The 14,934-nt window shown below is 43.6% G+C and overlaps 1 protein-coding gene across 3 annotated transcripts in view; it reads right to left on the reverse strand.

Moving 5' to 3' along the window:
* Positions 1–14,934, reverse strand: part of ATP1A1 (ATPase Na+/K+ transporting subunit alpha 1) — a 47,228-nt gene that overhangs the window by 22,410 nt on the left and 9,884 nt on the right. Inside the window, exons 1-2 of one of the 3 annotated variants that reach the window (XM_045001177.1) lie at positions 8,209–8,223; positions 7,345–7,421 (exon numbers count right to left, since the gene is read on the reverse strand). The exons of 1 other annotated variant lie outside the window; for it this stretch is intronic. In XM_045001177.1, the coding sequence (XP_044857112.1) occupies positions 7,345–7,380 (36 nt within the window). In that variant the 5' untranslated portion in view covers positions 7,381–7,421; positions 8,209–8,223. Of the gene's footprint in view, positions 1–7,344; positions 7,422–8,208; positions 8,224–8,527; positions 8,718–14,934 lie in introns of those variants that run through there. One more of the 3 variants, XM_045001178.1, reaches the window with a different exon arrangement.

Below are 14,934 nucleotides of genomic sequence, written 5' to 3' on the forward strand. Positions count from 1 at the left end.
CTGCACGGATTACTGCCAGAGATTGCGCAAGTGCTGGCTGAAGTTACTAGACACATAGCAAGCTGCACACTATTCACAGATCAGTTTTGAGGTCTGAGCCTCAGTCCAACCAGAAGTGATCCACATCACAAGAAATCAGCTCCAAACTACATACAAAATACCTTCAGATGTGTATTAACTCTTTGTTTTCTCATGTTAATCTAAGCAGGGCTTTGGAGCTGTGCTCTAGCTCCGCTCCAGCTCTAGGCAAAACCTGCAGCTCCACTGCTCTGGAGCAGCTCCATGCTCCAGCTTCAAAGCCCTGAATCTAAGGGGGTGAGTGTGGGGATGATGGAGCAGGAAGAGAAGCAATTCAATAGTTTAATCAATTTGAAAACAGATTTGACATTTCATGCATCCCCAAAACTTGGCAAGAGTTCATTTCAAGACACTTTCATACTTGCTCTTTGACAGTCTCCCAAACAAACAGTGCAAATTATTTTTGAAGACTAGTTTTATTTTATAGAGCAGATCCCCCTATAAATATTTTGGCATATAAGCAGGATGTGTGTTATTACAAAGAAATAACAAAAAATCCACCCACGTAGAGATGCGTATGCCTCATGGAACAAACTGATTATGCTTCCATAAGTCTATTTTCAGACATCTCTTATTCTCCTTAATTACAAAGGACATTTGCGTGAAATTGTGGTCTTTGATGCTTAGTTCCAGTTGTGGAGGGTAATAAGCAGCAACAGACAAGCAGCTAAACAACAGATTGTTTTCATACAAATGTCTGTGGCAATCGAGAGACAAGAGAAGAGAGAAGTACAGGACAATTAAGAAGCAGAAACATCAAAAAACAATTGTAGTTTCCCTATGAGGCACTAGTAGCCCTAGGCACTTTGTGTCCCTGCCTATTGCAATGGGATCATGAAATGCAAATACGATCTCCTGCTCCACCCATGCAAAGGTAGATTTCCATACTTGCACAAACCTCTAGCAACACAGATATTCCCCCTCCCATTTTGCGTAATATCTAACAATTACTAACATTTTCCCTTGGCAAATTTTCCACCACAGTTAAAATGACAGGCTCTGATAAAACCTTAAACTGTAATGGCCAATATGAGAAATGGATGATAATAAAACTAATACAATAACCTCTATGTCGTGCATGCACCTCTGATCAGAAATTGGATTACTGGTAAGTTAGGGTAATGCATGCCAAGAACCTGTTAACAGGGTCCAATATTCAAGTATTAAGAATGACCTTTCACAAAACTTAAGATAAAAATAGCAAAGAATCCTGTGGCACCTTATAGACTAACAGACGTTTTGCAGCATGAGCTTTCGTGGGTGAATAAATATTTAATTACAGCAGTGGTTTCAAACTATGGCCTGTAGACCCTAGGGGTCTGCAGACTATGTCTAATATTTCCAAGGGATCTGCACCCCCATCTGAAATTGTTTTTAGGAGTCCGCAAATGTAAAAAGGTTGAAAACCATTAAATTAAACTGTACATCTGAAAGTGAAACTGACAAACTAAACAAGTGAATCCAAGCAGTCTATTTTCATTGCCAAAGCTGACAGAAACGACTCCATAAAGCACCATATTCCCTTCTGCACTGGAGGTGAGCATTTATATTCTTCATACTTCTGCATGCAGCCACAGGAGAGCTGTGCAACAGTCAAAAGAACACTGCAGGCTATTTTTAATGAATGGAGTGGAACTTGTCCTTTACCTCCTCTTTTATCTGTAAAGAATGAAGTACAGCTAAAGATTGTCAGCATTCTTGACATTGTCTTCACCATACTAAAACCACTTTTTTTTTTTTTAAAGGTGAAAGCAGTGTTACATGCTTAGGACAGCAGTGAACTTTTAAGTATGGACATTCCAAGATCACAAGAATCTGCTACAAGGCAACTTGAAAGATATTTTCAGAGTACAGAAAGTTGCCATAATTTCAATCCACATCCTCCAGTCTAACACAAATTATTTGACTTTAAATTATGAATTGATACTAGGCGTTTACCCTCTGCTGTACACAATGTACATTTTGTGATCTTCCTGAAGCTTAAAAAAAGCAAGTGTGATTTCCAAATGTACATACAGGGCAGGGTGCACAATACTGTGTAAAATTTGTCTGCTTCACATTACTCTCCCTAATACTTTTGTAATTCTGCCTGTTCAGACAGTAGCTGGAGGTTAACTTGCTCATTTCAACCTTTTATTCCACTCCCACCCCAATCTAAGTCACATGCTGAGGGCACTCTGACCCAACTGCACTGCCTAGAATCCTGTTTGAATGAATAAAGTATACTGAGTGGTCCTTGCAAGGCCTACACATCAAAAAGCCAATTCAGGGTATGGCTACACTAGCGAGTTGCAGCGCTGGAAAGCCTCCACCAGCGCTGCAATTAGTAAGTGGCCACACCTGCAGGGCACTTCCAGCGCTGCCGTACACCTCACTCAGCATGGGGAATAAGGATTCCAGCGCTGGTCATCAAGTGTGGCCACACACCAGTGCTGTGATTGGCCTCTAGGGTATAAGGATGTATCCCAGAATGCTTTTATAAATTACTCTTTGTTTTGTTATGCAGCCTCTCTTTGTTTTGTTGTGAACTCCGTAGATCCCATCTACAAACACAGCTCCTGTTTGCTGTGATCAATCTGTGAACAATCAAATGAGATAATGAGGCAGGCAGGGAGTGAGTGTTTGCTTGACAGAAACAGCGGGGGCAGAGGGGAGAAAGGGGGGCAGAGGGGAGAAAGGGAGTCGTGTTGGCTGCAGGCTGTTTGCAGTTAAGAGTTAAGGGTAAGGGATCAGGAACATGTTCTGATTTTTCAAGTCAGGAAGCTAACACACAGTGTTGGCTCCAAAAATCTACTCTCTCTCTCCGCTCCCTGTCACACTACGCCCCACCCCACCCCCCTCTTTTGAAAAGCACCGTTGCTGCCACTTGAATGCTGGGATAGCTGCCCATAATGCATCACTCCCAACAGCGCTGCAAGTACTGCAAATGTGGCCACACACCAGCGCTGGCCCTGCACAGCTGGATGACCAGCGCTGCAACTACCAGCGTTGCAGATTTGTAAGTGTAGCCATACCCTGGCAGTCTAAAATGAAAGCATAATTCAGAGCTCATACTGCTTTGACTCACATTTCTCATTTCTACTCTACCATTTATTGAATGTTCGTTTTGTTTCGGTACTGAGATTTTCAGTCTAAACATGGATACCATTTCTGCTCTCACCCTGAGCCTAAAGCTATAGCAGCTAGGAAGTTTTTGCAAGTGGTCTTAAATGCAGTTATATTTGAGTGAGATAATCTGGTTAGGGACTGAAAATGGATTTACCCCAAGCCAGGGTTGGGAGGGGAGGCCTAAACCAGTAGTCTCTAAGTAAGTTAAGACTGCACTGAAGTTGGCCTAAATTTTCAGATGTGCTTGAGCACCCATGGTTCCTACAAAATTGCAGGAACTTAGGTTTTCATTTTTCAAAAGTTCCAAGCCCTTATGGTTGCAAAGAACATCCACACTTCAGGTGTTTCATTTAGCCCAGGGGTAGCCAATAGGCAGACTGCAGGCCAAATCCAGACTGCCAGTCACTTTTGACTAGACTGTGAAATCTTATTTACTTTTTGTTATTGTGGTGTGAAAAATATTTCTCTGGAGTCAGGACCTTGGTCAAGAAATCTGGACCCTGACAAAAAATAATTGACTACCCCTGATTTCGTCAAATGACAGTGATCCACAAGGAGCTACAAAAGAAAACTATCCCTGCAAGAGGTTGGGAAATGGCCCTGCTTTCCATTGGTCCAGTCAGAGCTTCTTAGCCAAAGCTTTATAGGCTTTACACAGCCCAGATCTGTGACTATGGTTGGATCCCAAATAAAAGAGAGCAGGAAGCCTAACAGAGCAGGTTATGGTAGATGCTTTAAATAACAAATGCAATGATTCTTGGCATTGGAGAAAGGCAGCAGAAGAGGCATTCAGATGTACCATTCTAGAATGTCTCAATCTATGCTGACTGAAGTGATGCATGATGAGAGCTAGAGTGTTTAAAAAAAAAAAAAACCACTGGAGACCTGCTCTTGAACAGTATGGCACAAGGCATCTCCAGATAAGTCATGGACAAGGACCACTTTCCTAGTGATAGACAGCAAAACTGCCCCTCATCAAATTTAGGAAATGCTATAGCTAGCCTTTCCCCATCTGCCCCCTCAAAAAACAGCCAAGTTTGAATGTTCAGCTTCCTGCTTCTGATTTTACAGTACAACATGGTTACTCTGAATCAGTGGCTCTTAATCAGGGGTACCTGTACACCTGGCAGTACTCAAGAGGTCTTCCAGGGGTACATCAACTCATCTAGATATTTGCCTAGTTTTACAAACAGGCTACATAAAAAGCACTAACGAAGTCAGCACAAACTAAAATTTCATACGACTTGTTTATACTGCTCTCGATACTATACACTGACACGTAAATACAAAATTTATCTTCCAGTTGATTTTATAATTATATGGTAAAAATGAGAAAATAAGCTATTTTTCATAATAGCATGCTGTGACACTTATGTCTGATTTTGTAAGCAAGTAGTTTTTAAGTGAGGTGAAACTTGGCGGTACTCAAGACAAATCAGGTTCCTGAAAGGAGAAAAGTAGTCTGGAAAGGTTGAGAGCCACTGCTGTGGCAGTGTGCTAGTCATTCAGAAAAAAGTTTTACTGAATGGCTAGGGAGACCTCATTACACCCCAGTTGGACACAATGAGCAGACTTGCTATTTTCAGTTCTATACTCAACTTCTCCCTCCCCCTTTATGAAAAGAAGTGTGTGCAAGCCACACTTAAAACTGGCTCTGTTCAAAAGCTGGCCCATTCATGGAATAAAAAGACAACAAATGCTAGATAACCCTCTGTGTTCCATGGAACTATTTTCATCAGAACCATAAGCAGAGCTGGCTTCTGAAACCCAGAAAACTCATGGCTGATCAGTCCTTCCTGATTTGTGGGGCTGTCCTAATGTGAAGCAGGATTTCCTCTTGTTGTATGAAAGCACAAATAGGCTCCAATAGTCAAGACAATATAGAGCACACTACTAGCCATGTAAAGTCAAACAGATACAGCAAAAGGGAGAACACATCATATCATGTTGGCCAACTTTTTCAAAAGTGCAAAGTGATTTTAGGTGCCCAACTCAACACTTTACAGGGGCCTGATTTTCTGAAAGTCAGAGCCTTTTTAAGGGGTCAATCTGAGCACCCACAAATCAGTAACTGCTTTTGAAAGATCCCTTTTCTCAGCTGGTCTGTTCACCCCAAACTTTGCTAGTTTCTGGCAAGAAAAGAAGTCTATCCTGGGCTAAGCAGGCTTCAATTTTGAGTCACACTTCCAGAGATGAAACTGTACTCTTCAGTGAGTGTATCCTACAACCAGTTTAAAAAAACAGAAGTGGCGGGGAGAAGTAACAGAGTAAACTGCTGCTCCTGGTCAGGCAATTTTCAGGCAAGATGATATAAAAAGCAGTTAGGGATAATATAGAGAATGACACTGTCTCCTGGCTACTTCTGTTCCTCACAGTCCTGTGTGTCTTGAGGGGACAGGAACTGAGCTCCTGACAGCTGTACTCTGGGCTGAAAACCCAGCTAAGCAGCCAGTCATCAGATCCCTCCTCCCCCACTACCATGTAAGTAGAGTGGCTGTTTCCATCAGCTTCTTTTCATACCCCCTCCCTTCCCCATATACAGCAATTACAAGGAGCACAGTTCTCTTTTCCCATGAAAAGACACTTGGGTAAAAGAAAAAAGAAAAGCCTTTCCTGTTTGGACAAACCAAACAAAGATGGGTGAACAATATTCAAGTGGTTAAACCACACAGTCTTTCCTCACTTAATTCCATTTCACATCCCTTCCTTTAACAGGCTCTGATTTGACACATTTGCTAGAACAGTGTTGCAAAGTCACAAGATAGTACACACATTCTGACTAAGTACACACAGTACCGGTAACTACTCTGTCACAGATTTTCCATTAGTACCCCTCCCACTCCTTTGTTTTAAGATTCCATACTAGGTCAAACAGTCTTTTAATATGCATAACCTGTGTCACTTGACATTTTTAAGTGCTTACATATAATACAAGACATTAAAATAACCAACAGTCTCCCATGTAAATACAAACACAACCCCCACCACTCAAAACACCTTCATCCACCTCCCACCTCCACTCTGGCCTTTGGGCTACAACTGCAGTGAACAGTTTCTACAGGATGTTCTGATAATCCGCGTTTGAGTCAGGAGCTTTACAAAACCAATTTACATAATACAGTAGATTAACTGTACCTAGTTACAGTGGCCACATGAGGTTTGTAGTGCCAATTACCCTTTTGGACCACTGTAAATAATTAAACAGCCTAACAGACTGAGATATGTTATACACTCCAATGTTTTTCTGGGCTACTAAATATGAGAAGGACTTTTCTGAAGACAATTTATTTTAATTAGTGTCTACACAGTCTTGTGTTCTCATGGCTCTCCTACCATCCATGTATTTATGTCAACATTGTGACTGCTAAATGGCATTGATCAATCCAATGTTAGGTCAGTCAGTGTTTGTATAGCACTTTGGAAACAGACCACTGTAACTGCTAAATATTACTACTAAATAAGCAGAGTCATTTTAAAACCTTCCAGGAAATGTTTTAAGAACCTTCATAGAAAAAGTTTCCCTCCACTCCCCAAAGTTACCTGTACACCATCTAAAATATTCAGATTAAAAACAGACACTGCTTTTTATTTTTAAAACTGAGTCTAAATGATCAACAAGGGAGGATTTTTTTCTTTATGCTGGCTTTAGGACACAAAGTTCTTCTCTCTCTGCTCCAAAAATCTTGGCTTTTGCTTTCTTGGCTTCACTCAACCTTACTTTTTTTTTTTTTTACTAAGGGTTTTTTTATTATTATGAATAATCAGCCATAAGAAGCTCTTTTCATTGACAGTTACAACCTGGCAAGCTAAAAGGATTAAAAAAATGTTGATACAGCCCCTTACCCAAGAGGGGAGAACTACACAAAGCATGTTATATTATACCATGCCAGCAGTTAACAGGTTTGGTGTGATGCAATAAATTTCTCAATCCTGAACACCTTCCTTCCCTCCCCCTTTTATCACTGGCTCTGGCTACTATTGCTAAACAAGTACTACCTATTACCATGCAAACTTTCCCCTCCAGGCCTTGTACTCTAAGGAGTGTAAAGTACTTTTATAATAGCCAGCAGATATTTAAATGGCCACAGTTTCAAGTTTAGCTTCAGAAGGGCATCTGATAATGTTACCATACAACTAAGATTTCTTTTCCATGCTGACCTGGGGACTGTTAGTATAACCTTCAACCTGGAACATGCGTTCACCCACACCATCCACAGGCAAAGTCCCTTTATAACCTGAAAAATTTAGCCAATTTGTTAGCCACAGAGCCAATGGAGGGGAAAAGAGAAAAAAAAATTAAAGTGATCAGAAATGTTACACAGAACCTGGTCAGATGATGCACTCTCTATTTTAACAGACTGATCTGCTCACCAGTTTGTGTAGGATGAAGTGGGCTACAAGCTTATGCTCAAATAAATTTGTTAGTCTCTAAGGTGCCACAGGTACCCCTGTTCTTTTTTCGGGTTTCTAGGATAGCCTAAACATTAAAGTCCCCCCCCTTCCCATTTTCCCCATGCAGCTTTTACTCATGTTAGAGCAAATTTAATTCTTTTAAGTGTTATGACTTAAACTAAGATCAGTTTCAAAAGCCTAAACCACCTCCTCTATTTCTATGGTGATCTGATGCCTTTCAAAGAAATAAACTGTAGAGTTAATTGGAGATATACCAATCTCCTAGAACTGGAAGGGACCTTGAAAGGTCATCAAGTCCAGCCCCCTGCCTTCACTAGCAGGACCAATTTTTGGCCCAGATCCCTAAGTAGCCTCCTCAAGGATTGAACTCACAACCCTGGGTTTAGCAGGCCAATGCTCAAACCACTGAGCTAGCCCTCCCCCCCCCCTTTGTAAAAAACAGCTCTGTGTGAGTGTGTGTGAGTGTGTGAGCGTGACACACGCACGCGCAGACACCACCCCCTAGTGGTTTAGTCATCGCAGGAAGTTAGAGCCCGGCACCAGCGCTGCCGGATCACCGCTAACACGCCGGGCAGCGGCGATTCATTGCCGGGTTTGGGTCTCTCAGACCTTCGGGAACCAAAGGCGAACGCGGTCCCCCCGCCACCCGCGGAGCAGCTCCCAGAACTGCCCAGCGGGCTCGTCCCCCCCCGCCTCCCGGCAGGCGAATCGCTCTCGCGCAGCGACAGTTGCCCCGGAATCCGGAGCGCGGGGCCCGTTGCGCAGCCGGCAGCGCGCGCGCGGCACCGCCGGGCGGGGGCACGTCCCGCCGCCGGGCCTAGACAAAGCCGCGCGGCTCCCCCCGCCCCCGGTGCACCGGCCGGGAAGGACCCCCCGGGCCACGCCCGCCAGGGCCGGCGCGCCACAGGCCGCCCCGCCCCGCACTCACCCCCTTGCCCATGGCGGCGGCGGCGGTGGTGGCGGTGGTGCCGGGGGTCGCTTCTTGCTCGGGGCCGGGGCGCGCGGGGCTGCCACGTGTCCTGCGCCGCTGCCGGCTGCGGTGACTCCTGCTGCTGCTGGGACTCCGGGACTTCCCCGGCCCGCTGCTGCTGCCGCCGCTGCTGCTGCCCCCGCCGAGCTGCGACTGCGGGCGCCGCTTCCCGCCGCCTAAAGAAGGCAGCGAGGCCCCGCCCCCGCCCTGCCGGCTTCGCGTGGGAGTGAGCGCGCGCTGGGGGCCTGGTGCGTGAGCGCGCCCGTGCCCGTGCCCCGCGCGCCCCCGGGCCGGGCCTGGAGCCCCCGCTCCCGCCTGCACGGGCGGAGGGGCTGTCACGGCAGCCCGGGTCCGCCTGCCCCCAGCGGCCCGGACCTGGAGGCTGGGCGCGCTCGGCTCCTGGCTGGGGGAGCGGGCAACACCCAGGTGCTTCAGGAAGAGGCAAAAACTGCATCACCTTTAGGTCCGCGGAGATCCACAGGGTCTGCACCTAACAGACACTTACGTAAACATGGCTCAGGGACCACTTCCTGGCATGAGGAAGAAGTCACATACTGTACTGAGGGGGTGGGAGGGCATGAAGAAGAAGTAGTGACACAGACACCCATTGCTCCTTGCTAGTGAATACAATGTTAGGAAGAAGTGACTGAGATGACACATCCTGACCCATCCACCCCCACCCTTTCAAAATATATGCACAAAATGCATACAATCGTAACGATGATTTCAGGCAAGAAAGACTGACCTCCTCAAACCTATACCAGGGGTTGGCAACCTTTCAGAAGTGCTGTGCCAAGTCTTCATTTATTCTGCGTGCCAGTAATACATTTTAACATTTTCAGAAGGTCTCTTTCTATAAGTCTATAATATATAACTAAACTATTGTGTGTAAAGAAAATAAGGTTTTTAAAATATTTAAGAAGCTTCATTTAAAATTAAATTAAAATGCAGAGCCCCCCCGGACCAGGGGCCAAGACCCAGGCAGTAAGAGTGCTACTGAAAATCAGCTCGCGTGCCGCCTTCGGCACACGTGCCATAGCTTGCCTACATCTGCTCTATACCTACAGTCTTACACCATGTGCCATCATTTATACATGTGCAAAGTGAGTGTAAAACATTTCTAATGAATGGCATAAGTGAAGAATTTTTGATTGGGTAGCATTTTTACAAAAGCAGCAGGTGCAATGGAGTGGAGAATCAAGCCCTGCATGCATGGCTGCCATGGACATACACTGAATGCATGCATGTAATAGACATCCACATTCCGTGCATGTCAAGACCGCCTCACTCTCTCACAAAATCTTGTTGCTATTATATCTATGTTGAATCTTTTCAAGCTTTTTGAGGGCTTGACCTACCACATTGGCTTTAAATGTCCAAGCGGACTATGGACTTTAGCATTTTTCTTTTTAATAATTATTCTCCTGAGAGAGTGATATGACTGAAGTATGGTCTATAATCAAATAATTTCCAGAAGCTGTAACCATTTGTAAATAGATGTGCACCCTTTCCTCCTTACCCCTGTTCCAAGACTTTAGGATCTGAGGCTGTGCCAGACTTGCACAATCACTAGCAATCATTTGCATTCATTCAAACTGGTTTGTGGCACAGTCTTCAAGTGCACAATGGGACCCATCTGTACCATATCAGCTACATTGCATAAATAAATATTGAGTCAAACCATACCTTTGCAGATATAAGTATCAGCTCCTCACATTTAGGAGTCAAGCCTGTTCACACTATCATTTCTTTTGCTTGCCATTAAGAGAATCCAAGTAAATGTAGACCAAAGAGCACCCTATGAGAACACAACTGGAAATGTTGCTGTCCTCAGCAAAGAAAAGTCCCTGTATGTGGTAGTCCCTGTTAAGCAGTGACAAGAGTAACAAGAAAAAAAAGACAAGAATGGGCAAAGCACCTTATTTGTGTTTCTACTCTGTTTAGGTCCAGTAAAGAATAGAGACAACTGTGCATTTTTAATACTGAGTCTGCAAAAAAAGTCCCACATAATTAAATTACAATGATTTGGTCATGTAGATGTGCATGTGTTTGTTTTTCCTAAAGTTAATTAAGTATTTTAGGAAAATCTGAGAGTGGCCAACAGCAAGAGTTGGTGGTTGCACGCTGAGGCCACCAAAAATTTTGTTGTGAGAACCTCTGCTTTAGGGTGCACCGAGGTCACATTTTGAAGCTGTCTCTGCAGCCTGGGGGGCTAGAAACATACTTTGTCTTTAAGAATGAAGACAAAATCATCACATATCCACTTGGCTCCAGGAACAGGGGCTTTAAGGAAAACAGACTCATGACAAAAATCACAGGAGCTGGCAACACTGAGCTTGAAACTAACGTTATTGTGGAAGTTTCCATGGCTTGTACTAGGCAGGAAATCAGCTCACAGGGGTCCCTTGTGGTCTTAAAAAGCTATGAAAAGTGACTATAAAAATTCTCCTTACTCAGCAGGTTTGCTCCCTTTGCTTACAAATCCTATTTTAGCCAATCAAATTCATTAGCCCAGTAGACTCCATTCAGCTCTGGCAGTGAGAGTTAGGGACACACAGAAAGACCCACTATTCTGCTTCTCTAGTCACATTTCAGAGCTGAGCCATAATGAAAGGTATCTTGATATTTAAGGGAGACCTGCCTGTACAGAAGTCACTTTTCTTCAAGAAGTAACCTTGGTAATATTACAGAAATGTGGATCCTTAAATAGCTCAATTGCAGGAAATGGTGCTAGCCAAAGAGAGAATGAAGTCTTGTTTTCAATGGAGTGGAAGAGCTAGAGTTCCTCCTGGATTTGGTGTAGCAGTCAAAGTGGATAGACCTTCATTTTATTGAGGAAGGACATCCAGTCCTTTAAAGAGGAGGCTTTAAATTCCTCAAACCAGAATAGACTAGAGATCATTAGAAAGGGGAAGATGGGAGCATGCAAGATTCTATCACTTCATTGTCCTGTGCAGTTAAACTGCTTCCAGCTCACATTCCCTCTCTGTAAAATGGGGATCAACCCTATTCAAATTGTAAAGCATTTTGCAAGCCGTGAATGAAAGGTGCAGTATATGTAGGAAGCATAATATTTTTATTAAAATCATTTCCACAGCATCAAACTGATGTTTTAGACAGAGCACTCTGGCTTTAGATAGGGGAATTAGCAGCATGTGAAATTTAAAGAAATAAAGATTCTGGGTCTGCTCCTGATCTCGGTGCAGGGTTAGAAAATATGGTGGTATAATGCCTGCAGCCAATCTATACTAAAACTTCAAGTGTAGCTGCCATGGTGGGAGATTTCCTGAACAATGCTAGTGCAGATGAGGTATAAGAGAATGCCTGTCATTTCTGAGGCAAGAGTTTCTAAATAGAATGATTTAAAATATCAACATTTTTTATGAGGGGATCTGCCTGGACAAGGCTGTTTTGAAAACTGATTTTTGCCAAATCAAGGTAGTCAAAGAAAAGAAATGTCTCTTGTTGCAGGCCTGGTCTACAGTTAAAATTTAGATGGACCTAGCTACATTGCTAAGGAGTGAGAAAAATTCACATCCTGAGTACCATTGTTAAATCAACCTAACCCCCAGGTGTAGATGCAGTTGGGTCAATGAACAAATGCTTCCATCAATTTCACTACCATCGCTTGGGAAGGTGGATTATCTGCTTTGATGGAAAAATGCCTTCCACTCACATAGGAAGGGCCTGCACTACAGGTGCTACAGCGGCAGTGTCCTTAAATGCAAACATGTCCTCGGACCTCCAAACAGCAACAAAGCTAAAATATTTTTATGACTCCAGTTTATTTGGTTACACCCCTTTGTTTATGTGTAGGATCTACATTAATTAGTTCGTGTTTGTAAAGTGCTTTGAAGATGGAAAGCGCTATGTGAGTTCTTAATTTTATTACTACTTTTAAGATGGGTATGTTTATTTTATAACAAATGATTGATTAATCTTAATTTTAAAGAAGGTTTCTGTGTTGTGGGAGATACAATTAATATCTATGCTAGCCCAGTTTTTTTTTTAAACTAGGTCTTATTTAGGAAGTTAACAGGTTTACAGGTAAACCCTAGCTATATGAATAGCAGAGACAATACAATAGTCACTACAGCAGTGAGCTTTTGTTTAGAGAAACATTATACAGTAATATAATCATTGGATCTCTGTTAAAGGGTGTTACCATGCTAACCCAGGTTTTAATGGCACAATCTATTAAATAAACATTCCATTTTAGCCACTTCATCCAGGGGGATGGGGGGGAAGCCAACTCTATTGTTAAGCAAGCATTGTTTATGATGTTCCGAACACTTTGTACTACTTAATCACCATACTGCCAAAGATCTCAAAGCAATTTACAGACATTATTTTAGCTCCACACACACCCCACCCCCAATGTGCTAGGCAAGTATCATGATCTCATTTTACAAATGGGGAAGCCAGCCCAGAGAAGGGCAGTGACTGCCCAACATCATGCAGAAAATGGGCTGGAACTGGGAATGTAGGTCAGCTCTCCTGACTCCCAGTCCTATACCTTAAACACAAATGTCCTTGCATCACACTCTTATCCTTCCTAAATCCATTTGAGTCCCATTAAGAAACTGACCTGCAGCTGTCATTCTGATCTCTCACTATATAACTAGGAGAGACAAGGTAGGTGAGGCGATGTTTTACTGGATCAACTTCTGTTGGTGGAAGGCAGGGCCGGCTCCAGGTTTTCTGCTGCCCCAAGCAGGAAAAAAAAAAGCTGATTGGCGGCAGCTCAATTGCCCCGCTCTGTTCTTCGGCAGCAGTTCAGCGGCAGGTCCTTCACTCCCTCTCTTCTTCGGCAGCACCTCAAATAGGAAGAGAGGGACTTGCCGCCGACTTCTTACCAAAGACCCGGACGTGCCGCCCCAATAGCGGACGGAGTGTCGCCCCTTTGTATTGGCCGCCCCAAGCACTTGCTTCCTTAGCTGGTGCCTGGAGCCGGCCCTGGTGGAAGGGACAAGCTTTTGAACTTCACAGAGCTCTTCTACAGCTCTGCAAAGCTCGCAAGCTTGTCCTTTCCAACCAAGGAAGTTGGGCCAACTAAAGCTATTAGGTCACCCACCTTGTCTCTCTAATATCCTTGGACCAACACAGCCACAAAACTCCAAAGAACTATATAAGTCAGGTCGTGCCAAGCTGGTACAGTGAAACTCCTCTTATTGGCCCCTCTCCTCCCTCTTCCCACACTTGTTTCAGTTATGTTACTCACTTTGTATCACTTGCATGAAAGACTCCCTGATTTGTGAGGTGCCTTGGCAAGGAAAAGTGCGATTCAACATTTTATTGATCAGAATACATTCCATGGTTCCAATTTGGTTGGAATGGAAAAGGGTTCTGCTGAACCAGGACAGGAGAGCTCCAAGGCAAACCCAGGAGTTGATGATTCAGTAAGCAGCACTCTGTCCCAGACTAGGATTTAAAAGGGGGTGATGTTCGCTAATACATGCTAAGTAACATGTATTAGAAGTCTAGTGTAGACACGGCAGTGCATACCTGTACATGATCTACGCTGGTCCCGTTAAAGCCCATCTTCCCCTCTAGGTGTCAGCTCAACCAGGTTAGCATGTGCTAAAGGCTGTGTGTCTTGCCTATGCTAGATTTTTAAAAAAGTTAGCTAACACGCTAACATTATATCTTAAATCCTAGTCTAGACCAGTGGTTCTCAACCAGGGGTACATGTACCCCTGAGGTACAGGGGTTTTCCAGGGGGTACATCAACTCATCTAGATATTTGCTCAGTTTTACAACAGGCTATATGAAAAACACTAGTGAAGTCAGTACAAACTAAAGTTTCATACAATGACTTGTTTATAATACATTTCAATGTATAGTATATAAAGTAAGTACAGTACATTATTTAAATTTCAATGGATTTATTTTGTAGTTATATGGTACAAATGAGAAAGTGAGCAATTTTTCAGAGATAGTGTGCTATGACTTATATTTTCATCTGATTGTATAAGCAAGTAATTTTTAAGTGAGGTATAACTTGGGGATATACAAGACAAATCAGACTCCTGAAAGGGGTACAGTAGTTTGGAAAGGTTGAGAGCCACTGGTCTAGACAAGGCCCTTGATACAAGAGTGAACCAGTGCCTGAACCTGTTGCTTGGAAACACTATGCTGCTGGAGGTGCCAACTTTCAAAGATGCTTCTGTGGCACTTTTCAACTGGTGTGTTAACCCTCCTCAAATTCCAGTCACCATCATTACAAATAAGTAACACAAATAAGTTACCTACCAAAATTCAATTGGATACAGATTTTTTCCCTCCCTTACTGGCCAAAACAGTTGTGTGGTGTTGCCATGAGTTCCTAAACCAGCTAACATGTTCTACTGCAGAGGAGGCTGTGT

The sequence above is a fragment of the Mauremys mutica genome, chromosome 1, assembly GCF_020497125.1.
Source record: "Mauremys mutica isolate MM-2020 ecotype Southern chromosome 1, ASM2049712v1, whole genome shotgun sequence".
Taxonomy (NCBI): Eukaryota; Metazoa; Chordata; order Testudines; family Geoemydidae; genus Mauremys; species Mauremys mutica.